The sequence below is a fragment of the Stegodyphus dumicola genome, chromosome X2 (genome assembly GCF_044657685.1).
Source record: "Stegodyphus dumicola isolate Sdum_Otavi_A_Nest chromosome X2, ASM4465768v1".
Lineage (NCBI taxonomy): Eukaryota > Metazoa > Arthropoda > Arachnida > Araneae > Eresidae > Stegodyphus > Stegodyphus dumicola.
In genome coordinates this window covers 64591138-64617665 of record NC_140781.1, presented here as the reverse complement: position 1 = coordinate 64617665, position 26528 = coordinate 64591138, and the positions used below count along the sequence as shown (strand labels likewise).

Genomic DNA, 26528 nt, shown 5'->3' with positions numbered 1-26528 from the left:
AAAATATAAGCATTTAGTTTATAGGTTCTGGAAACCACAACATGGAGTATGAAATATCGAAGAAAAAATACTTACTGGATAATGACGTCATAATTACCAAATAATAATGAGTCATAATGGAAATACCAAATTATTGACATCATGATAAGAGTTTTTTTCCCTCCAATCTGCATCAAGGTAAAAAAGCAGACGATTAACTCAACTCCTCTTTCAAGTTCACGCTTCATGTGGTTGTACTTTCTGAACTTTGTTATTACACGAGATTGTTTAGTGATGTCGTTTTTTTTTTTTTTTAATCCAGATATTTTGTGGATAAATTAAGAATATTTTAAATTTTAGTGCTTTTTAATACATTGACAGATAAGAAACGCATTCGTGATTTTACTGCTTGCAACGTTGAAAAACGTAAACACGTTGCATTGACGGTAATGAAAAAAGTGAAAATTCTGCTAAAGATGGAGGCAGGTGCTACTGCTCGGTTTATAGCAGAATCGTATGAAATTGCCACACGGACTGTGTATGATAAACAGAATAATAAAGAAAATCTGTTGAAATTTTTCAGCAACAGTGATTCTAACACCGGAATCCGAAACCGGAAATCTTTACATTAGGCAAAATCGGCAAACCTTGATGCTGTCTTGTACGAGTGGTTCCGGTAGCGGCGGAGTGATGGGGTACCTATTTCAGGACTACTCCTGAGAGAAAAGGGGAAGCAGGTTTATGCTGATTTAAAAATAGAGGAGCCTAATGTAAATGAGCAATATAATATAATCAGTTTATATATGTAATTATAATTTAATACATATAATTAATTATTCTATTAATGTATATAATAATTTAATTAAATATATCTAATATGCCTTATTTATTTTGCACTTTTGGTCTGAATATTATCTTTTCTGAAATCTGCAAAATCCTAAAATCCGCACAACCTCTGGTCCCAAGCGTTGTGGATTTCTCATCTTCTACTGTATAATCATTAATGAAAAACATATTTTTATACCCCTGTAGATTAATCTCCCAATAATCATCTTTTTTATGATTAGTAATTTTTCAAAAGTATTTAGACCAAAGATTCCTAACCTTCTTTTAATTTACAATACATCCAAAAATATCGGTAACATGGACAGGCATATTTATTTTTCGAGGTAAAGTTATAGGTTGACATACATAGTTAATATTATACATAATATCTAAAAAATATTTTCTAAAAGTATAATTTTAAGATATAACCATTATTTATTATTTTCTTATGTAAAATAAATAATTATTAAAAATAGTTCAGACAGAAATTTTAAAATTCTTTGATATAGAATTCATTGGTGTAAAAATTCTTTATAAAACTGTAATTCATACAGTCAAAAGAATATTTGGCATTGCAATTCATAGGCTGTTGCTTCATAATTTGGAGAGTATGATGATAGTTCTCCTTGTAAGATATCATCAAGATGTTCATCTGTAAGTTGAGATTTGTACTTTGATTTTGTGATATTCATTATTGGAAACAATGGTATTACAATGGAAAGTTTTTAGCAAATTGTCTTTCTTCAAACTTGGACAGTGGTGTAGCTAGGGTGGGGCAGGGGGGACATCTGTCCTTGGGCGCTGCATCCATGGGGCGCAAAATTGATGTTAGGAAATTTTAAAATGAATTGTTTTCCATTCTTGGCACACAGAAAGGGGCAGAAATTCTTCAGTTGTCCCCTGGGCACTGAAAACCCTAGCTACGCCTCTGAACTGGGACAATCCCGATCAAACTGGGCCATCTGGTAAGCCTATTTAAAATTCTAAACATGTAATTATAAATAAATAACTTTCTAAACAAGCATGCTTATATTTCTCTAAATAATTACTAACTATAAAAAAATTGTGCAAAACATTTTATTAAAAACTTAAATATATATATATTTTTTTATCATGGTTGCACACACGTAAAACTGTTGGCAGATAGAGTGTTGCCGCCATAATACAAAACTTTATTTGAAAATTGATAAATAGTACAGATGCAGCATAAAATTTAAAATATGTGTTAAGAAATTTCGTGTTTTACATGCTCTATCCATAACTTGTATCTATTGATTATCTAATTAAAGAACAATATTTTTTCTCTGAACTTTTGCTGGAATAACTGGTGCAAGTTTGACAGCATTTCCTCCAGCTTCTGTGATTTATAATTGATAAGGGATTTTATAATTGGCTTTACTGTAATATCTAAGGCCTATTTATTATGTTGGATTTTATGTATGAAATGCATTTTTTATTTTCGAAATCTTGCATAATTTTGAATATAGGCATTTGACCTTTGTATCAAATATGTACAAACGATAATGATAACATAATTATGTATCTATTATGCTTTTATTGCAATCAAGTATTCAAGTACATAACTAGTATTTAAATGTATAAATGGTATTCATAACATAATTATGTATCTATTGTAATAACGCAATTTTGTACTCAAATAACGCAAGCCTCAAATAATGAATGTAAACTGGTCTAATGTATGTCTTACCGTAATCAAGCTGTCAGGTACATAACTAATGTATTCATGTAAATTTATAGTGTATCCAATATATTAATGTATTTTATTGATGTATCATATTTCATGCATTTAAGAATTATTATTATTATGTTGTCCTGGGACTCGGTAGCTGCCGGTTCAAGATAGTTTAGGGTGTGGGATAAATGACCTTTTACCTGCTTACCTTTGTTAAACATCAGGTGTCACCTGTATCAAATATGATGACTGTTTTTGTAATTTTAGACTATGTCTATTGAACTAATAATAAGTTCAAGTTATGGGCTCCTACCTCCACTGCGTTATCTGAGTATGACTGTTTGCTTTAGAACTTTTGCTAGCATGACGTTCTAACTCACAGGGCCTTAATAAGTAATACCTAAAGTCATAACTAGCAGAAAACAATGAAAAACAAGTGATTTAATAGTACAAGTTACTAGAATAGTAGGATAAGGGAAGGCCATTTTTCAGTTCCATGAAGGTTTAGCTTAAAGAATTAAAATATTATCAAAGACATGCTTAAGATAATAACAGGAAAATATTTTAGATTAAAAAATCATTTTTAATGGAACTAATACAGACAAAATTAAAAAAAAAGTATTGTAAAATTAACAAAACCATAAGAATTTATGATATTTTTTTATTCTTACCAAAAAGCCATGAACTCGTTAGGAACTAACTTTTCGCCAAGCTAATGTTGAATTCCTCTATAAAATTAAGGATGCTTTTTTTTTTTAATTCTAAATGCACTTAAAATCTAAAATAACATATTCAATATTCAAGATTTAATTTAATAATGCATCACATAAAACTCAAGTATAAAGAATTTGTGTTAACACTATAATATTTTATTATCATCAACATAACATAATGGAAATTTAAAACTACCAGGTTCCGAACAGCAAGTTACACTCAGTAACAAAAAAAAGTTGATTTATCTACCTGGTTTTTTTTTTTTTTTTTTAAATTACAATATCATGTGATTTAAACATTTATGAAAAAAAATGAAATGTACAAACAGTACATTCATGAAAAGTACAAACAGGCATTTCCTAACATCTTGAGATGTGAAGGAAGCACAACTCAATAAATCAAATATTGCAATATTTTTTTTTTATTAACCCATATCTTGTTTTCTGAATTTCTTTCACGGGCACTACAGGGGTTATCTCTTGTTGAGATATTTTTCTATTTGATGGATGATCCTTTAAAACTTGATCTCGTACTTTATCGTCAGAAAGTGCAATTTCCAGTGGGTGGAGACTTTGTAGATGCCTAATGCTCCATCTACTGTTTGGAGCTTTACCAATCTGACTTCTTCTTTGGTTCGAGAAAGTAGTTCAATAATTCATCCAAGAGGCCATTCTGTACGTTTTCGGTTCTCACTTCCAATAATAACTATATCTCCCTCCACTACAGTTGACCATTTTTATTTCCTTGCACAAAGTAAAAAGGAAGTATTGTAATCTCGAAAAATTTCAGGTATCATATTTCAACAAAAATATTCATTTTAACTGCTATCAAATGTGTTAGAGGAGTCTGGTCAGAATGTTTTTCTGAGATACATATGAGGGGTCGAGAATTCATGATGGACTTGCAGTCAAGTAATACTGTGATCATCTCTTCATATGATAAACATCCTCAACCTAATATTCTAAATAAATCTTTCATTAGTCTAGCCTTTCCCACCACAAGGCAGTTGGGGGGTTAAATTCCCCTGAATGTTTATTACTAGTGATTAACTGAACTAGTAATAAATACTGTAACTGTACTATGATTGCATCATAAGAAAATGATTCCAATCTAAGGATTGTAGTACATGAGCAGCTCTAACAAAGTTTGTCCTCTTGTCGCTATAGATCACTGAACGCCTTTCTCTTCCAGCTAAGAATCTTCGTAATGCCGACAGAAAATATTGGTCAACATTATTTTTCTATTGTATATTCTGTTGTATTATTATTGTATTTTTTATAGTTTTTGAATCTTTGTATGGCATAAGAATATTTGTCTCTGTATTGCCAGCTGCATTAGAAATAATTTTTTTAAAAATATTGTGACTTATATAAACATTTATGAAATATAAAATGAAAACAATCATATCCTGTCTTCAAAATGGTGCGAGCTTGGAGTTCCATGCAAGAGCAGTCTGTCGATAAAATTTAAAAAGCAAGAAACAGCAATAATAAAACACTTACCTTTTTTGAGAAAAGCCTCCTTTTTTTTTTTTTTTTTTTTTTTACATTGTTCTTTTCTGTATGTCTCTAGCAAACTGTTTTTGTTAAAGATATGCCAGAGAACTGCGCAAACTGGGTATCATTTCTTTTATTACCCATATTTCTTTGGCATTTTGCACTAGCCAAAACAAACTTGCGATGTAAATACCTAAGAATATTTCTTTTGACCTTTTGACAACATCGTGGGTAGGCGCATAATTTTTTTGCCATTTGGCTGGAAAATTAAAGTGAGAAATAAACTTAATTGCTTTTTTTTTAAGTGTGTTCATTTCTTTAAAGGTAAGAATAAATAAATTATTGTTGATTAGGAGTGCAATCTGTAATAGTTTAGTACCTCTGGAGATGGTTTTTACTTCTTTCATTGCTCAAAAGAGTTCAAGAAAATTGCTGTTTGATTTATTATTGCTTGCTGCTTCAGCGTGCAATTTTGATTTTAAATTGAAGGAAAATTTTAAATTGTCTGTGTTTAAAGCTATCACTTTCAGAGAGAGGGTTTCCAAAGTTGTACATTTTACAGTTTTTGGTGTTTAACTATATAGTGGTTTTATTTATTAGGTTTGGCTGTTATTTGCTTTTGGAATATTTTGAGAAGCCATGACAGGAGGTTGGATAACTTGTTTCTTTGCAATTTATGCATTTAGGGTTTTCCGGTTTTCTTGTGTGGCGGCAATTTATTGATATTTGCTCTTCTGAGTACTTAATTTACTATGGTTTCAAACGACTGTTATCAAAGGAATGAGCAGTTTCTGGCAATTGCAGCATGATAGGACATGTTTTTTTTAATGCATTTTTCGATTTGAACTATGAAGGGAAAAAGTTATTGATTTTATAAATGTCTTCAAAGTTTTGGTAGGTTGGAATTATGTTTGAAGACAAAGCAATAGTGTTTTAGTGTGATTTTTGCTGAGCTGTACTATTTTATGTTCTTTGAATCTTTTTTCTGTTAACTTGCCATTTATTTGTGAGTTGCCTGTGTAATTGAAGTTTCCAGATTAATATTTTGTTTTCAGGAATTCTCTGTTGCAATTTTAAGAAATTTTGCTCGAGTCATTTTAAGAAAGTGTTTTTATATATTCATTAAAAGCTGTGCTGAACAGGGGTCTTAACCATAATGAGTGAAGCAAAGTTGGAGCAAAAATCTGAATTTTGATTATTCTGATTATCTAGGTTTTCATTTTTAGCATAAAGAGTTGCTTGAAGGTGGCTGGATGTTTTCCAGAGTTTAATTGAATTAAAGAGACTGAAACGATTTTTTGTGGCAGTGAACTTGGCAGTTCACGGTTATTAAGATTTTGAGGAAGCAGTTTTGAAAGACCTTTGGCGATTTTATTAGAATTATTCTTATTTATGTCGAAGTGTCTTGATTTTTTCTTAGTATGAGAAATTCCATTACTTTGTGTAGTCTGCCTGCTCTAGAAGTAAGAAATTCGTACTTAGACATCAAGAACTTCATCCTGTGATGAATATCTTCAAGAATTTTCAGAAGTGAAGGTGTAGTAGTATTCAATACAGGGAGTTGTTGATTATAAATTAGCATTGCTCTACTCATTTTTGTATCCCCATCTAATTTTTGTCTAATTGATATTCAGTAGTTCCAGTGTCAGCATCCAAGATGTCGTTAGTAGCTGAATTATCTATCTCATAATCACACTCCGTTTAAGTTTCCTGGATGAGATAGTATGACTCGCAGACAATCAGTTTAGCTTCTCATACCAGAAGTGGTAAAAAAAGTTTTTTTACACACTCAGCTGTTCTACCATGAATTGCAATTTTTATATGATCCACTGTCTGAAATTTTCATGCATTTCCTGAGCTTTTCATGATGGTCAAGCTTTTAATATGATAGCAATTATGCAACCAGTTTTTTTGACTAAAGAAGATGGTTTCGATGGTATTTACAAACTAAAAATTTGTGCGGAAATTCTTCTTGTGACTGAAAGTAGCAGTTGCTTGAAATTTGTCATTATAATTCTGTATCTTTTTTATTTTTGATTGATGAAATAAAATGTGTTTATTAATGAATCCTGAATTTAATTTTTTTAAACTACAAATTAAAAAGAATATGAAATTAAAGTACACCACATTTACTCGTGTATTCCCCCATTTGTACTACAGTCAAAAGTTTTTATATCCGGACTCGTCGGGACTTCGGCGATTCCGGATTATCGGTTTTTCCGGATTATAGATCATCAGTTTAAATCTGGTAAGATGGCATGCAGAAATTATAAAATTAAAAATATGAAACTGTAATGTATGAAATAAAGAGCAATTATGATCTAAAGGGTATCAAAATTTACAAAACAAAAAAAAAAAAAAAAAAAAAAAAAAAAAAAAAAAAAATTAGAAAATTGCAACCAGAAAACTATTTGATGTGTATTTGTGATATTTAGAATGACGAGGAATTTTATTTAAATCATATCAAAGACGGAGTACATCGAGATGAAATATTGCATTTAGTAAGGAATTATAAGCCAAATAAAATAAAAAAATCTGGCCTGAAGATAAGGGTAGTGCTGACAGATCAACTTCCAGTTCATTGCGCGCCGCAACATTTCCTCTCCCCCCTCCGCAGAACAGCGTGAAATTGATAAACAGATTTCGGAATGGTTAGAAAAACAGAGGATATGCCTTTATCCATTGTTTGCAGCAATTCCACTTTTTGTTTGATGGACATCGAAACGTGCTTTCGCTTTGTAGATCCTTTGGCAGCTCCAGAATCGAAAATTCTTTATGACATAATCGAAAGTTCAAGCTTACTTTTATAAAATTGCTCTAACAGTCTGCCAAAAATAATAAGCCGGATCCAATTAGAAGATTAAGGAACAACACAATCTGCAACATTAAATGAAATAGATAATTAGATAATTTTAGCTTATCTTATACCATCCGTTATATATTAAACGTGCATGCGTAAACGTATTATGCGCATGCATTAACGCGTTATTCGTTGACGCATGCACAGAAAGTTTGTAGCTTTGAGGTCCGGATAATAGATCATTCCGGTTTATGGACGTCCGGATTAAAGACTTTTGACTGTACTACTATTTTACTGCTTGAAAACAGGGAGAGGAAAATATGCAGAAATGCTATTTCAGAAGAGACAGTTTAAATGATAAGCAAAGCATATTTAAAACATGCCTATAAAGACACATTAATATATTATTATGCACTTCGAAGAATATATCCATTTCAGTAATATTATTTGGTACTATTCGGTTTCAAGGTCCGTAAAAAATCGCCTAACTATTGTTAATGCCAATGCTGCCAAAAATAATTACGGCAAGAAAGGAATTATAATAGTAAATAACTATCTAAGATTGATGTTTCAATTTAGATGAAAGGTTAATTTCATATAATACTTTTTTATTATTATAATTTATATAAAAATTGCTAAACATAACTGAATGGATGCCTGCATCGCTATTTCGCTACCGACTTATTGCTAAAACATAATTTCATCTCGTTGGTTGTTTAAACATAATTTTCTATAATGAATGGTGCCTTTTCTTTGATAATATTCTCGGTAAAGTGCAGAATCGCTCATTTATTTGTTTGCCCCTTTTAAAGGCAATAACTGTGTATTCATTAAGTAACTGGTCTCTTTCATTTATTTGTTGTAATTTCAATTTTTATGTAGCTCTTAAATGTATTTTAGGTACTTACGTATTAACGCAACCAGGCCAAAATTCGCATAAATCGCCAAATTTGGCGACCCTACTTACGACAACCCTACGTGTTATACGTAGTTTTTTGTAAAGAAATTATTTTTCTTACTGGTTAGATTGAATGCCCTGAAACACTTTAACTATGGGTATTTGGGATCTGCCTGCGAGTAAAAAAGATGCTGTTGAATTGTTGCAGGGATATGGAATTATACCGAACGAACGTACTTGTAAAAACAGCCTGTCATCATCTTGACTCATACCTTATCGAATTTATATGGCGCCAAGCTCAAGCTGTTAATGACGAAGACGGTTTTCAATCAGTGCTAAAAGCAATAGCCAAAAGATTTCCGCTGAAAAAATAATTCTGCAACTTATTCAAATTCGAAACCGGAAGGGTTTAATTGCTATTTTATATTTTAAAACAAAATAATATAAAAAACTGTATTAAAAATTATCTGCAATTAATAAATGTACATTTTCTTTCTATTCATACTTTTTTACTCAAACTTACAAATCGTGCGAACCTGGTTGCGATAATATGTAAGTACCGTATTTTATATTATTCATTAGTTTCATTTTGCACTTAAATTTTTAAATTTTTCAAAATTAATTTTGTAGGATTTATGTCTGATCCTCATGAATTGCCTGGTCTGGCTCATTTTTGTGAACATATGTTGTTTCTTGGAACAAAAAAGGTATTTTTTTCATGTTGAAACCCATTGATGATGTATGTGGGTTGATATTTTTAAAATTGTGATTTTGTTTCCCCTGTATTGCTCTAAGTTGTGACTTCTTTGTTATTTCCTGCACTTCTAATATGCATTTCAGGTAGTCCTTGACTTAAGAATAAGATTGAAAGCTCTCTAATTTAAGTTTATATGCATTGTTTTTATATTTGAAGTGCAATGTGTTTTAAGATGTCAATGTGCCAAAAATGGGCTGTGACCTTTGCCGATGATAATTATTTTTCCGTATTTGCTTGTTGTGGTTTGTAATAGAATACTTTGAATGTGTAAAATATATACAAAAAGTTATGATATGGGTTGTGTGATTTTTGCAAAAACTATTACATTGGTTAATGTATTCAGAATACTGGCACTTCATAGAAAGATGTCTCAGAAGAATGCTTCTGAGGTATTTGGAAAATGTTGCTGCTATAGTAAATGCTGAGAGAGTACATGTCCGATATCTTGGAACAAATTAGAAGAAAAGTGAATGAAATACTTGGATGATGAAATGATTGACACAACGGCTTTCACAATGAAACTATTACACTATGTGAAGGGAAAACAAGGGGGCATGAGCTACTCAGAATGCATAGCTGGAGCTGGCCACAAGCAAACTGTATAAGGCAGCAGCCGTCTGTTTCGGAATCATCATTGAGAGCGTGGAGAGCAATGATGGAAGGTGATTATCACGGTCAGTGTTGAACAGCAAGGTTCCTATGGAAGGAAGGGATACAGGGTAGTGAGATCCATTGTCACATGGTGTCCATGTGTGGGAACAAAGCACCCTCAAGGTGTACCATATCCCATTGGTTGCCTAAGTTCAGCAGTGGAGTGGAAACCACAGCTAAAAGTGTTAGTGCGGGATGACCAGCAACATCGCATACAGCAGCAAATGTGGCAGCCCTGTAGGATTTGATAATGGTGAACAGGCATGTAACATTCAACAAGATGCAGGAAGATACTGGACTTGTGCAAGGAGCATTGCAGGCGATTGTGCATGATAATTTGGAGGCAAATGTGTGTGCAAAGTGGGTGGACCTCGGAGTACGCCTTGCTTGACAACATGAAGAATGTAGTCAGGGGCCAACATGTTGAATCTTCTGCCGAATTGCATGCAGTTAGTTGTCCATAGGTGATGCACCAACACCCCACAGACTGGTTTACCAAAGCCCTTCGGGACCTCCCTGCCAGATGGCAGAAGTATAATGACATGGGCAGGGATTGTTTCTGATGTACTATCAGTTTTTTTTTCTTAATAAATTGTATTCCGCTCTGTGCCAGCTTTTGTGTCATTCATTTCTCTACGACTTAAATAGCATATATAGTAGATCTAAATATCTATATGGAGGAGATAGAAGAATTAATGGATCATGAAGAAGTTGAAATGACTGATAAAGGAATTGATTCATTGCCAAATTGGAGTAACTGGAGACAAAGAAAGGAATGATGAGGAAGATGAAAAAGAGAAACCTTCAAAACAATTTACTACAAAAGTATTATCTAAAACATTTAATTGAACTTAGAACTTAAGCTGCTGGAAAATATGTATCAAAATATTGTTGACAAAAACTAAAAGGCAGATTTTAGAAGCCATTGAATATTATTGCAAAATGTATGAAGGGGGATGCAAAAGGGGGGGTACCAACAGAATTTTCAGATTAAAGACACTCATTCCCTGTAATAATGAACCATCTAAATAAGTAACAATTACTCTCATACTGTTTATATAACTTAAAACATCATTTGTATGCCTTTTGTGCTTGTTAACTAATTTAAAGAAAGTATGTATAAATTTTATAAAATATGCACGTTTAAGCCCATTTTATATTAAAAAACCCTAATTAATAGAAATAATATTGAAGATAACAAGAATATATTAAGACCATGACATATGTCAGAGTTAACTTAACGGTATAACCTTAGAAAAGACATTCATAAGTGGAGGACTACCTGTATTTTTTTTTTTTTTTTCCGTAAAATAGTACTTTTTTCTCCATCATTGCAGGTTAATTGGTTTTTATTTATTTTTCAGTATCCAACTGTAAATGAATACAACAAGGTAAGAACCATTATCTTTGCTCTTAAGAAAATGACTAAATATAATAGTTTGCAGTGAGCTATGTAATATGTATTGGAATGTTTGGAACTTTTATTTTTTTGTTTCAGATAAATGCAGTAAATTGGAATTTATTTGTTCATCTCATAAGCATTTTCCTATGAAACTTTTTCAGTTATTATTTTGTTATAACCTCTTTGTGTTCTGCTTATGTGAAATCTAGTACACAGTATATGATGTAAATTTTCTTAGCAGTACTTGACAATTGACATTAAGTTGAAATAGCAGAAATGACTTTTTTCAGAAATACAAATTATAATAGCTGCAGGAAAGTAAGTTATTGCTATCAAATTGCACCATCATCAGTTTTAAGCTCATTTGTTCAGTCACTACTACAGTACAAAGTCCATAATCTGGAATGATCTATAATCCAGACCTCAAAGCCACAAACTTACGCATGCGCGTAAAGCATTTACCCATGCGCGCTTTCGATAGAAAGTGACAGAGAAGTTATTGAAAGCGAAAAAATTTCGATTGACAAGTTAGTCGGTATTCTCGACACAGCAATTACAGGACATAAACAGTGGAACTTTGTAACTGAACAAGAAATTGTCTGTTTATAAAATTAAAGAGAAAGTATTAGCATAAAAAACGAAGCAACTTAAACAACTGACATTGAAAGAAATGTTTAATAAGTTAAACAAATAAATATTAAGCTTTTTTTTTTAAAATTTTGTTACATCATAATTGCTCTTTATTTCATAAATTACGGTTTCATATTTTTAATTGTATAATTTCTGCATGCCATCTTACCAGATTTAAATTGATGATCTATAATCCGGAAAAACCCTAATCCGGAATCGCCAAAGTCCCGACGAGTCAGGATAATGGACTTTGTACTGTAATCAGTAGCGTATGGTTTTAACCATTTGATATTTCTTTAGTGCTAATGGAATTTTTAGTTGTACAATAAAAAGTATTAATCTTTTAATGCTAATTAAAAAACTATGTTGAAAAGGCAGTAAAGTTTGATCTTTAATTGATGACTTATTTTTTTGTCAGCCAGAATCTATATGAATGACATCATTTTCACCTCCTTTTATTGCACCATGTCTGGTTGCTGTCCTTCTAGAATGAATATCCAGATATATGAGATGGAACAGAAGTTTGCTATTGGAACATGACCTTGTGGTAAATTTAATTTCTTCTGACTTTAATGCCATTTTTAAGCAAAATCCCTTTCTGCAATTGCTGGTTTAGTCCATCATATTATCACATATGATTGATTCTATTACGAATGGACTATGTTGAAGAACATCCACTTTCTGCAGTAGGATAGGACAGAGTTGTAGTTATGTAAAACACGTGCATAAAACTGGCTGTGAAATAAGAGAAGCCTCTGAAGTCAAGGTCGCATCGTAATAGAGAACTTCCTTTCAATTTCCCATAAATATGGATAGTCATTTTTAAAAATGTACCAACCCTACCTGCAACTGCCATAAAAGGAGGTGATCATGAGAAGGTCATTTGCTTGAATTCTGCCTGAAGGAATAGACTGTTTATCTGCAAAAGCCCTATAGTGCAATCTCAGCATAATTATGCATGTGAATCGGGATTATTTCATTATGTATTTATACAAATATTTTATTAACATGTAAAAGTATCAATGAATTAATGTAAATTTTCATTACGTATTTATACAAATATTTTATTGACATGTAAAAGAACCTATGAATTTAAGTATTCTTTATTGACCTCCATATTATTATTATTATTATTATTATTTTGTGGCTAGAAATATTTTGCTTGTACTTGATTATAAAGTTGTGGTGAATTTTTGTAGTAATTTTAAGCAATAAAAAAGTGTCTGAAGCAGCTTTCTCACTACTTCGGAGAAGTTAAAATTATTCCGTATGTGAAGAAACTGCTGTTAATGGAACTGTGTAATGATGGTTCTTTTATCAAATTAAAGATATAAGGTATTTCTCCTGCCTTTCTAGCGTGCCTTCGTGGTGTAGTGGATTTGCATGCTGGGCCAGTATTCCAGAGGTCCGTGGTTCGATTCCTGGCAAAGGCGTTGCTCATTTTTCATCTCTCTTGCTTCCAAAAAGTCCTAATATCTCTACAGTGGCACCTCAACTAAAAGGGTGTTGGATGAGGATTCTCCACACCCAGGATTTGCCGAATGGGTCCTCTAAAAACCGCCGTCTCCCTTTAAAAGGGGGAGTATATAAGGCATTTCTCCTGCCTCCCAAGCACGCCTTCATGGTGTAGTGGTTCTGCATGCTGGACGGTATTCCAGAGGTCCATGGTTCGATTCCCGGAGAAGGCATTGCTCATTTTTCATCTCTCTTGCTTCCAAAAAGGAAATCCTAATATTCTCTACAAAGATGTTCATAAAATAGCTTGCTTTCCCCCCTGCTTATGCATGTAAATGTTGAAAGTTCTTAAATGCTTTACTCTCTTGGCAGTCTTTTATCTTAAAAATGTTACCATTTTTTTAAATCACTGCTGTTTGGAATGAAGTGAATTTTCAGATTTGTTTATCTCCAGAGCTGATGGCCAGATTTTTATGAAATTTGGAATGGACATAAGTATAATGCATCTCAATGCGTTACAATCATTCATGTGTACCATACAACAGTCATTGTAAGTACTGTTGTATGGTATATGTAAATAATTTTCATGAGTTTTATTGGCACAATAATGTCTGAAATAGAGGTTGCAAGATAAAAAAAGGGGGAGGCTTACTTTTAACAGTCATACAGCAATCGTGTGACTTCATGCTGGAAATCAGGCAGCTAATGAGTTTCTGTGACACTCAGTCCCACTCCTGCAACAGCATTGCTTTCAGGCCCGAGCAGGTTCTCAGAAAGGGAAAGTAAGTAGCCACTGTTCTTTCAAGAATATCATATAAATGTTCTGGAGGATTTAGGTTGAGATATCTGACTGACCAGTCTATCTGGTTAATATTCTAGCTTTCCATAAAATCATCCATCAGATTAATTATCAATAAAAATTAACTGAGGGCCAACTGCACACCTGAAAAGATGAATATAGGGCTCTAAGATCTCATTCCCCCCCAAGAGTTGCTGTTTCCATCCTGTTCACTTCTGTGCACAAGAGAGTTTGTACAGCATGGTGGAGATACTCTGAACCATGCATTAGTTGGAGACAATTCTCTTTTCAGTTTACTGTGATAGCATGGTGAAGATACTTTGAACGATGCATCAGTGAGAGACCATTATCTTTTCAATTTACTGTCGTTCACTATGAATGTTAGAGAGGACCATATCCCTCACTCCTTCCTTTTTTGTTTAATCTTACAACCTTTGTTTTAGACCCTCCTGAATTAATGAGCCTTATGTACAATAACATATACCAAACTGTTGTATGATAAATTTTTTTGTAGTACATCAACCTAATAATCTGTTAGTCAGTTCTCAAGAAAATCATCCAAATGTGAAAATTATCTTGAGTGCCAGTGTCCACTGTCCTCCAAAAGTTAAGGAACAGCATTTTTTTTTTTTTTTGTGTCTAATTGTAGAATGAAACAACATAGAGAAATTTACAGGATATGTTCACTAAACAGTTCTTTAATGAATGTGACATAAAATGTTTCTAAAGTTCGACACAAACATGAATTACAAGAAAAAAATGCACTCTTGGCAGAGAAATCCAGTCTTTGAGAAACAGTATATCATAATTTTTTGAGGGAAAATGGATTCTAATAAAGCATGTGTCCACCTCTATCTGCAATACATTGATGGCAGCGATGTTCCATGCCATCAATTAAGTTGTCAGTTAGTAAAATGGGAAGCAGCGACCAGACATGAAGTAATCCATGTTCAAGCTCATCTAACAACCTTAGAGGAGGACTTAAAGCAGCACCTGTCTCCCAAGGTAGTCTCAAAGATGCTCTGTAGGATTTAGGTCTGCGAATTGAGCTGGCTATTCCATCTGCTCCATACTGTGACCCTCTAGATATTTAGCAGCCCGAGCTCGGTACAGTCGCATGTTGTCGTCCATCAGAAGAAATTCAGGACCAATAGCAGTGGCATATGGGTGGACATATTGATCAGGGATTTCGCTGCAATATCTCACGCCGGTCAAAGTTCCTCCATGGAACACTTGCAGGTAAGTGTAACCATCGAGAGATCCCAGCCCAAAACATTATTCCACCACCTCTGTAACTGTGTCTTTCCAGAATGTGGGATTGGTTGTATCTTGTTTGTTGTTCCCTCCAAGTCAGCTGACAACCTGAATCATTCTCCAGTGTGAACCTGGACTCATCTGTGAAGAGATCAGACACCCATTGTTGACTGGTCCAGGAGACATGTTCTCTTGCCCAACATATATGGGCCCCTCTGTGTCCTCAGGTCAAGGGGACACAAACAATTAGTCATCTTGCATCAAGACTTGTATTGTGCAGGTGTCTGTGCTACGTAGTAGCTAAGATTCTTGTTCCGGTTGCCACTAAATGATCTGCCATAAGCTGAGGCACAGTAATGTTACTTTTCCTTCGGGCTGAAAGAGCTAAATAACGGTCTCCCGCAGGTGTTGTAACTCTAGGTCTGCCTGGAAGTCTTCTAGACACAGAATCCTCTAGCAGTCTAGCAGCATCAGCTTGTGACATCTCCATATCCCATCCTGATTGTCTGCCACCTCATCAAATTGGGCAAATGATTTTTCCTGGACATTGTCCACCAAACTGTAATAGCAACTGAAGATAAACACTTGTGAACAAAAATTACAATTTTTGCATTTTTCCTTTAGCTCCTATATAAGTATTCATTTCTATAAAGTAAAAGTTGTAGCTAATTTTTTGGCATATATTTTCTTAAACTTCGTTACTGTCATGCATATGAACTGTGAATTTAAACGTTACTGACATTTTTGTAAGGGTTAGCTTTGAAAAACATGCTATTCCTTAACTTTTGGAAGGCAGTGCATAAGACAAAACTGAAAATGATGCTATCATATTTGTTGTCATCAAATCAGCATTTTATCATGCTGCCAGTGATATCTTAAGCATTATATTTGTGCTTTGATTTGGTCATTAAGATGTTGTCATATTATATAATATATTGTTGACTGTTACAGATGTACTGTCAGAAATTGTTTACAGGTTAAAATTTTCAGTATACATTTTGTATAAATTTAAGAATTTAATTGTGGATCTGAAAATATTCCAGTATTTGTATCTTTTTTTTTTTTTTTTTTTTTTTTTTTCTTTTTTTAAATGTTATGTAGTTCGTGCATGAACATGGTGGTGGTAGCAATGCATATACAGCTGCTGATAATTCCTGTTACTATTTTGATGTTTCTGCAGAGTACCTGAAGGATGCTTTAGACAGGTAATCATGGTGTTACTAAAAATTTCTGGATTTTTTTTTTTAAATCTGAATTTGTTAATTTTATTTTTATATACTTTTATTTTATTTATTTATTGCATTCTCTTGCAATAAAGTGTAAAGCTTTCATTTTAAAGTGAAAAAGTTATATTTTAAATTTTGTTGTAAAATATATGCGGTATTAAATTAAGCCTGAAAATAGCATCATATATTGTATATTAGCTGGATATCTTGAAAGTATTATATGGCAAAGATAATTAAATAGTCTAAATACTGTACATTAAAACTAAATTAATGCATTTTCTTGTAATGTAAAATTTAAAGATAGGTGATAAAGTATTTTGACATTTTTTAAACATTTTGCAGGACAGATAGGTGTATTTATTTCAGAATAGTATTTTAAGAGAGAAAACATATAGGTATATTTATTTCAGAATAGTATTTTAAGAGAGAAAACATCGTATATTGGGGCTATGGTAGACAATGATTTTGGGAGCATTTAACTGTTTAAAGTGGTATAGAGATATGATGTTATTGAAGTTTTGATTCAATCTGTAGTATAAAATCCTTGCATGCAACATACCAGCCATTCTGCAGATGATTTGGGAAGTTTGAAATTTTAAAAAATTTTATATTTGATTAAAATATAAGAAACATGAGAATATTGATAGTTATAGGGCAATAGAAGTACAGTAAAAGCTCAACTATCTGGCATTCAGCTTACCTCAGGTAACCATAAAATTGTTTAATTTCAATTTTTTAAAACTTTTTTTCAGAAAAGTTAAGAAAATGGGAAACTTTTTAAAGTCATTATAGAGCATATGCAGGTCTCTAGAAACCCCGATCACTTTTAAAACATTAATAGAATTGCATCTTTCCCCACCATACTGCTTTGTTTCCGTTTGTGGAATAGGCCACAGCCAACAGTAGAAACTGTAGTAGTTCATTTTGTTCGCCCTGATACTTCTCATAAAAAGAAAAGTGAGGAGTTACTATGCAGCAGGGTTCCCAATAGAAATACATTGTTACCTTGGCAAAGGAATGCACGAGATTCCAAACTGTGTCGAGAGATATTCTTGTTTCATGGGGAAATGGTGTATACACCTGGGCCGAAGGCCCTACCCTTATCGAAAAAAAAAATAAAATTACTAATTATGTGTGCATTAACACAAAGAAAATTTCTAAAACAATTGAGCTATATGAAGAGGTTTAAGTAACTTGAAATATTAAATTGACACTGCTCCTGTCAAACAAAATACAAAATATAACAAGATACAAAATATGTCCATATGTAAAAGGAGATATATACATAAAACAAAACGTATATTTTCAATATATAATACAAGTGCTGAATAATAATGCAAGTAACAGTAAGAAAATATCAGTCAGTATTTACATTAAGTATGGCCATAGGGCGTTTGCAGTTAGCAGGATCATTAATGTCGTAATTACATATTTTAATGGCAGGGTTTTGAATATTTTTTGGCTTTTGAAAAAATTCCTTGCTAATTTGTAATGTATTCTTGTGGTAGGCAAACAGAGTCAAGGTTGCTGCATAGGGTGGAATTTGGAAGTGCCTGTGACACATGTGTTCTAACTGAAATTGTTTTCACCTGTTTCAGTAATATCTATTCCAATCGTTTGTTAATAAGTTTGAATGCCATATAGGGAACAATTTTAAGCATTAGAGACCTTAGTGTGACAGGAACTTAATCTCGTATGTGTTTTTACTTATTTATCGGTCTACTGACTTGAAAATTTTTGCTGGAACTTGTATAATGGAAAATTCTTCAGCATTTAAAAAATGAAAGCGCATTGTTACTAAAAAAAAATAGAAATAAGTAACTACTTTAAAGAAGTTGGAAACATGCAGAATTTAATGAGAGACTTTTAACATCTGATTATCTACAGTTAATGGTATTAAATCTCAAAAAGAAAAATTGAGGAATTTTCCTCCTGTATAGATACAAGCAAAGCTTCCAATGAAAGGAAAACTGCAGCAACCTGAAAATAGAAATTTGGGTGTGGTATTCAGTTTTACCTAAAGTGCTGCATGAGTGAGTTGTATTGAAAAGAGGAGTTCTGTTTCTGGGCTGACACTTATTCAAAATTCAATATATTTTCTTGAAAAGCTAAATGTTGGGAACGATTGCAAATTTTCGGATGGATAGTTTGCTTATTTTAAAAAACCTCATGGAATTTGCAAGCTCGATATATCTGGTGAAATACTTTCTGACGACAGGGAATGTGCTGCTTTTTTTGAAGACTTTGCAGTGTAGCATAGAAAAGTATTTAATGCAGACAAAATGGGTCTTTTATTTTGATGTCTTCCCATTTCAATATTAGTAGGTGCTAATGAAGTATCTGCTTGCAATTTCAAAATACGGATAGATTGAGAATTTTAATTTGTGCAAATGCAACTGGATACCACAGACTAAAATTGTTTGTGATTAGAAAATCCAAATATCCTTGAGTAATGGCAGGTATCAAGTATCATCTTGTGGCATACAAATATCAAAAGAATGCTTGGATGGATAAGGATACCTTTTTTGACTGGTTCAAAAGCATTTTCATGTTATTTGTTTTGAGTAGGTTGAAATGTAAAATAAAACCCAAAGACCAGGTTGTTTTACTGATTGATTACTGCTGAATGCACCCTCACAAAGAGAACCTATATTACAGGAACATCAGAACTATGTAATCTCCCGTAGCTTAACTCCTTTGATCCAGCTAGTAGATTAAGGAATTATCCCAAAACTTAAGAATGAGTTATCGAAAAAATTTTGTCAGCAAACTGTGAGTACTGAAACAGAAATTTTAATAAACAGAAAATTCCCTGATAAAATTTCAGTCAGCATCTTCAATAAAGAATGCCATTTACGGGTTTGTGAATGCTTGGAATTCCATTACAAATCGAATTAATGAAAGATAGTAGAATATTTCATTTTCAGTTAACTTTTATCTAGATTCATCTAATGAGGAATTTGACAGTTATAAAACAGGATAACAAGGGCTAACAAAAGTATTAAAAATCTTAAGAAACAGAAACGAAGCAGAAAAATCTGTTTCTAGGCTTGAAATAGCTGAAATACAGACATGATTTGATTGCGACAAAAATTTACCCATAACGGGAATGTTACATTGAATACAAGAGGATTTAATTCAGAATGCATTGTTGCAGGAAGAAACAAATTCTGATGCATCAGAACCTGAAGATGAAATAAAAAAAAAAAAAAAAAAAAAAAAACTCTTGAGGTGATACAGAGAAAGGTCATTTGACATTTTTGCAGTTTTGCGTGAAAGACTTAATACACAAAAGATGAACTTTTGAAAGTGCATCTAACTAGAGAGAGATTTGTGCAGAAAAAAAGAAATCTTTGTTGAAACAGACAGACATTTGCTATTTATCCAACTGCATCAGAATAATGTTAATTTGTTAAAGGTTTAAGAATTTTGTTTATTCTGAAAAAATTTAAAACAAAAATACTTCTCAGTCCTATTAAATTCATTTTGATCCAAAGTCTTACTGTTATTTGAAAAAGTTTTATATTCAATGTGTTTCACCATTAACCATTTTTGACAAAGTAGAGCTGTAGCCAAATAGTATGATTTGGCAGCAGTAATGTGTAATGTCACAACACAGTCATACAATCTTGGTTTTATGTAAACCAGATAAATTCTTGATAAGCCATCCTCACAGTTTGAAAAAATGGTAAAAATTTAAGGTCTCTATTCTGTAGAACAAACAGCATGGAGCATTTTCAAAGTTAGCAGTGATAATTGGAAAATGTATTTTAATTGCCACGATTTGTAGCTTTATTTGAAAATGACTAAACAATGGCGATGCTAAGTGCAGAATTATATACATGATTAAAGTTTTTTTATATATCCATAACTTGAATCATATAATTCTAATTAAATAAAAAACAATCTTTCCTTTAAATTTTTACTGGTATGACTGGTGCAAATTTGCAGCATCAAAGCCAGTTTTCATGGTCGATGATATTTTATAGTCTAATAAACAGGTTTTAATTTCATATGCTGAAAGCTTACAGAATACGTTGGATTTTTACGTACAAAGTAATTTTTTCCGAAATCTTACATAATTTTAACTATAGGCGTTAGATATTCAAGCTGATAACAAATAAGATGACAGTTTTTATAATTTTAGACCTGAAATTTCTTTCTCCCTTTTCTACATGAATTGTATTTTGTGCACCCTCAACTATCTGGAAATTTCACTTATTTGGAATTACGCATTTCCTGAGCATTCTGGTTTGTTGAACTTCTGCTGTATTTGTAAATCTATTTAGGTAATGACAAACTGTTCATTGGTGAATGATTTTAGAAAATGTTGAAACATATGTTATAAGTCCCAAACAAGTGACAGCATCATGGTGTATTATAAGTCTATAAATTAAACACATAGTTCGGGGATTGTGCAAACAAAATTATAATTAAAAATGATAATTTTAATGCATTTTGCTGTTACTAATTAATTGCTTAATGACTGAATATATATTAAAAATTATGCCTAAACTCCCTGAATTTTTATAACATTTTTATTATCTACAAATGTAGCTTTGTAAGGTGTAAAAAAAAAGTTTTTTCGAGGGAAAAACAAGATATTTATTATGGTTCACGACATTATCAAGCTTCAGTGAAGCTGCTGAAAAAAAAAAAAAAAAACACAATCTAGCCAAAAGTAATACAAAACTGTAGTCAAGGTAATAAGAGCTAAAGTAAAAATCAAGTAAATAAATTTTATTATCCAGAAATGTCATTGACAGTATGCTACAGTCTGAAACATGGTGTAACTCATAGTGTCACATCACAGTCTGCAACAGCATGATAATCTGGTAATCTGCATCGACTAACAAAACAAATTTGCACAAGAAAAAATTTGGTGTAGCACCTGGGTGCCTGGGCCTACCCCTAATCAAAACACTGAATTTACAGCTCATTTATAATCCACTTGGACCCCTCTCACAGCTAAGAAAACATGTGCATGGCAGAGTGTTGCCTGCCACGTGATATTACAGACGATGGCATTAAATATCTGTAAATTTTCAGCGCCCAAGTTAACTCGTTGATAGGAAAATCGAAACGACATCTATTCCCGAGATATCCCAGGCACAGTCGTTAAGCAGCTAAGCCAGTTCTAATTTAAGTTAGCTTATGAAATATGTTGTTGCACCATGTGCACAAAAGTTCTTATATGGCCTTTATTTTCACAACTGTTGGTTGTAGATTTATATTTGAAGTTATAAAAATGTCTTAAATAAAGAAAATATATATTGTAATATTTTATGATGTACTCTTCACTTTTGATACTGTTTTCTAGTTCCCATAGTTATATTAACAAAATTTATATATATTTCAATCTGTATTTATTTAAGAATTAGTTATATAGATTTTGTAATATTAATTATTTTTATGATTTATTCAGGTTTGCTCAATTTTTTTTGTGCCCATTATTTACTGAAACTGCTACAGACAAAGAAGTAAATGCTGTGAATTCTGAACATGAAAAGAATAAACAAAGTGATACGTGGAGGTTGTCTCAGCTGGAAAAAGCTACATGTAATCCACTTCATGATTATAGCAAGTTTGGAACGGGTTAGTTGCTTTCTGTAGCTCTAATTTTATTTTGAGTAATGCAGTTAAGCTGCCGTATTCTAATAAACATGTAAAGTATTTTCTGTTAATGAAAAGGTTATTATGATTTGTGCTATTATACTATAACTACTACTTTGCATATTCCTAACCAGAATGCAAGTTTGGTTTTGGGGTATTTAAACTGAATGTTTTGAATTTTAGATTGAAGCTTCTGGCAACTGCATCTTGTAAGTTACTCTTAGAAACTCTGCTTAAAGCTACATTCCAGCTTTAGCATGTTGCTAACCAAAGCATTAAAACACACACTGCTAATTACCTGAGTGAGTTTAAGTAATCTATTTTATGTTAGACTATATTATTTGCATTTCAATTTAACTTTTTTATGTTAGTTGAAATGCCCACAAGTAGTGGAAGTTCCTCCTGTAGCACAAGTTGTGCCTGTTCTGTTCTATTTAAGACTAAATAAAATGGTTGCTTTAATCTTCATCAGTAAGTTTTTTAAGATATAGAGATAATTCACTGTCAGTCTAGTAGTCTGCAGGTTTTTAGCTTCCACTTACAGCAGAAACTTAACATTCTGAAAAATAAAACATTAGATGTTGCATATAGAAAACATATATTGCAGGATTTGAGTAGTAAATTTATCATATATATGTGTACATACTACATAAAATGTGACAGTTGAAGAATAGCAAAAATTGTCGTATATATGTACATAGTATGCAGAATGTATTAGCAATAGAATGACACTCTTTGGCTAGAACAGTTTAAAAGAAGAGCAGTGATTTTTGCTTCTCTGTATGTATATATGTGAAAGGCTATCTGCCTAAGAGGAGGGAAAGCTTCATGGAGGTCTTTCTAAGAGAACCTGCCTAATATACACATTACACATGGGAAAAACCACAAAAATGCCCATGCAGCCAGCTCAATTCTCTGAGATTCAAACTCTGAGTCAAATTACCCATGTTCAGCAGCTTTAATGCTTGGCTGCTGGTGGGCATTAACCTTTTCTAAAAGAAAGGTTTTCTTCATTGACCCCCTTACATTTTTCTCCATAATATACATACATAATATACAGTAATCATAATACAATTATATAGAATGATATGATCAAATAACTGCACACAAATAACTAAGTTAACAATTTATTATACTAAGAATATAAAAAATGTTTTTTTTACATTTATGTGCAATTATTGTGTTAGTATTATTTTATTTATTTTACAAATGTAAAGTTTTCCGTAAAAAAGGTCAGATTCTGATTGCATAAATGTTCAATTATAATGAATGTTACGGCTGCACTGAAGTATTCATGCAGTTTTTTTTAATGTTTGACATAAAATTGATATTAATTCATAATTTGCCAAAATATTTAATTTCTTTAATGTTTTCTGCAGTCAATTAGTGACTTGACTAAAGCCTGCTTTTACTAAGAAGGTAAGAAAAGGGGAAAGTCAGTGGTGTTGGTTTGATAACACATTTATTTTGGGTGATTCCTCTCGAATGATAGGTAGGGTAAATTCAACACGGCCTACCTATGTGTTATTTTAAATTCTAATAATCAAGGTAAAACAATAAAATAGTGCTTACCTTCTCAGTGGGTTCTTATGAGGGCCACTGGGTGATGTTCCTTTGTGTGTCCTTTAAAGATTCGTTTAGACGGGAGCGTAAAGGTCATAATTGGTTAAAGCCGAGCTCCGTTGCCAAGGCAGCCAGTCTGTGCAACGTCACAAAATCTGGTTTAGGGCTCGTGGCATAGGGTTCAAAGTTTTCAACTTTACACCGAGTTTGGGATAAGCGTCGACCAATCAGAGCGTTCTACAGAAGATTTTGCTGTCACAAAACAAGCAGAGGGAATGCGGGAAATCAATCGAGCAGGAGAACAGCACGGGAAATTTGTAGACACATCCCCGCATGCGCAAATTTAGCTTCTCTTAAGCCCCGTTCACAAGAGCAGATTCGACCGGTAGCGAAAACCGGTTCTTCCAACGTGTCCCGTTCACATGGGACAAGCATTAACTGCCTCGCCAAATTGGAGGTAGAACTTGGTTGAATGTTCCTTACCTCTCGGGAGCAGGGCAAATGGGGAGATTTCCCGTACTATACTGCGCGGTTCACTTAATTTTAGTTACTGCTCGCTGGACTGTCAGCGAAACAATCGCGCTGATAGATGTCTGGGGATGTGATAGCATACCCCTGAAAATTAGATAGACCTGTACAAGATACACAAATTATAGACAAATACAGACAAGGTTATCTGGTGCTAGGTGTTCCAGAAATATCGTTCAAATTAAAACTAAAGTTAAGACAAGTGCATATCGGCTTCAACGCGACAAGGGACTCGGTACCTTTTGAATGATTTTTTTTTTTTTTTTAATTTAAGCATTTTCGTCTACTTTTTATGAATATTATTAAATGGTTTAGTGAGACAAAATAATTTTAATCTGAAAAAAAGTTTTTGCTAGTATTTTTTTAATTTAATTTTTTGAAGAAAACTTTTACAATTAAAATGTCTTTCTTCTCCTACAATTTTCAATGTCTCTCACCAGTTTTTTATTATATTTATTAGACTTTTCTTAATAACTTCAAGGAATGATTTTGCAATTAATGAATTAGTTTCTGAGGGAAAAAAATACACTTTTATCTAAAATTTTTAAAACAAATATGATCTCAGTCACATTTTCATTTCAAATAATTTTTTCCTTTCAGTATTTTGCAAAACCCATCCTTGTTTCTATAAAGTATATAATTTTAAATAAGCAATAAAAATAATAAAAAATTTAGTCCATACCTGTATATGTTTTAGGACTTTAAGTAAAAGGATTTATTGAAAAAAATGCAAAAATGTCTCAGTTTGCATTTGCAGTTTAAAGAATACAAACTGTCTAAATAGACATTTAATGATTTCAAATCTTTAAAATTTTATTACTGAATTTCTGTACATATATATATATATATATATATAAATCAAACCTATTGCTATTTATTCAATTGGTAAATATAAACATAAATTACAAACCTTTTTTAAAAACTTATGTGGCCAGAAAAATTGCACAAACTCATAAAACGCAAGCAGAATTTTTCTTTACCTTTTTTTTTTTTTTTTTTTTGTAAAACACGTTCAAAACAATTTAATACATTAATTAATTATAGTATTGTTGCGTGCGTACGGGTTTGTAATAGATTGATAATAGATCGTAAATGATTGTCATTGCTTTCAAATCCGATGATAGCTTAATTAAATTTATTTTATCAACAGAAACACTTCAAAGTTCTGGAATTTTCCACAGAAATACTCGTACAAGTGTTTAGAATATCACTAAGTATAATAAGTAGTTATGTTTAAATCTAATAAGAACGTTAAACACAACGGAATGCAAAAAGGATCTTAAGAGAAAGTTAACTCAGAAATATCTCCAATCTAACGCTGAACTAACAATTGGCAACAATAACAACTTATATAGCATAAATAATGTCATAAAAATAATGTGGTATAATGAGATTATTACTTTGAAACCGATGTTTCGAATTGATGCTCAAAAAGAACCAATATTTCCCATTCTCTTTCATTGCACATCTTTCAAAAAAGTAAAAAAACTCATCCAATTAATTTCCTGTATAATTTTTTTAAATGCGAAACGTTTGTTTTATAAGCTGTAAAAATGTTGGAAGTTTGTAACCGATATATTTTTAGATATGAAATTTTAAAATTAATGGGCGTCAAGCAGTCCAAAAATATGAACGATTTTAAAAAATTCTCCCAAAATATTTTTTAAAAAAAAATTACGCTACAAATTTCATTTAATTTTTTTTTTCTCCACAGAGTGTTATGGTGCAAACTATAATATTCTGAGATTCTCAGTTTATTTGTGAATATTTGCAAAAAATCGTTTCAACTTTAAATTTGAAAAAAAATCTAATCCTCTAAAAATCAAAAGTGTGACACCACATCCACAAGCAGTGTATGTACAAAATTTGAATTCTATATCTTATCGGAAAGCAGTTTAAAAATCCATGATCATCTTTTAAAAATAGCGACAAGTACCAAGAGTGAACTAAATAACAGCTTATAAAATAATAATAATAATAATTAAAAAGCATATATTTTTCAGGAACCATTACGAAAGTTCAGGTACCAGTTGCGAAAGTCCAGATTACAAAATTAACAACAGTAAACAACGTTAAAAATGTGTAAACAGTATTAGAAATCTGCCAATTCGGAGACGTGATTGTTCACAGAGGCTTAGGTGTAAAGGGGAAGGAAGACGGTGGTCTTCTGAACGGGTCCTAAAGACGAAACTCTTTCATGTCTCCTTTTTCTCCCCTTGCTAACGGCAGCTGTGCGAAGGAGCGT

General features: G+C 32.2%; 1 protein-coding gene across 4 annotated transcripts in view; it reads left to right on the top strand.

The window, feature by feature from the left end:
• Ide (Insulin degrading metalloproteinase) overlaps window positions 1-26528 on the top strand; it is a 215347-nt gene that overhangs the window by 6089 nt on the left and 182730 nt on the right. For 3 of the 4 annotated variants that reach the window (XM_085809700.1, XM_035365568.2, XM_085809702.1), the window contains exons 3-6: window positions 9036-9112; window positions 11178-11204; window positions 16455-16558; window positions 22005-22174. In XM_085809700.1, coding sequence (XP_085665826.1) covers window positions 9036-9112; window positions 11178-11204; window positions 16455-16558; window positions 22005-22174 — 378 coding nt within the window. Of the gene's footprint in view, window positions 1-9035; window positions 9113-11175; window positions 11205-16454; window positions 16559-22004; window positions 22175-26528 lie in introns of all 4 variants that reach the window. The other variant, XM_085809701.1, reaches the window with a different exon arrangement.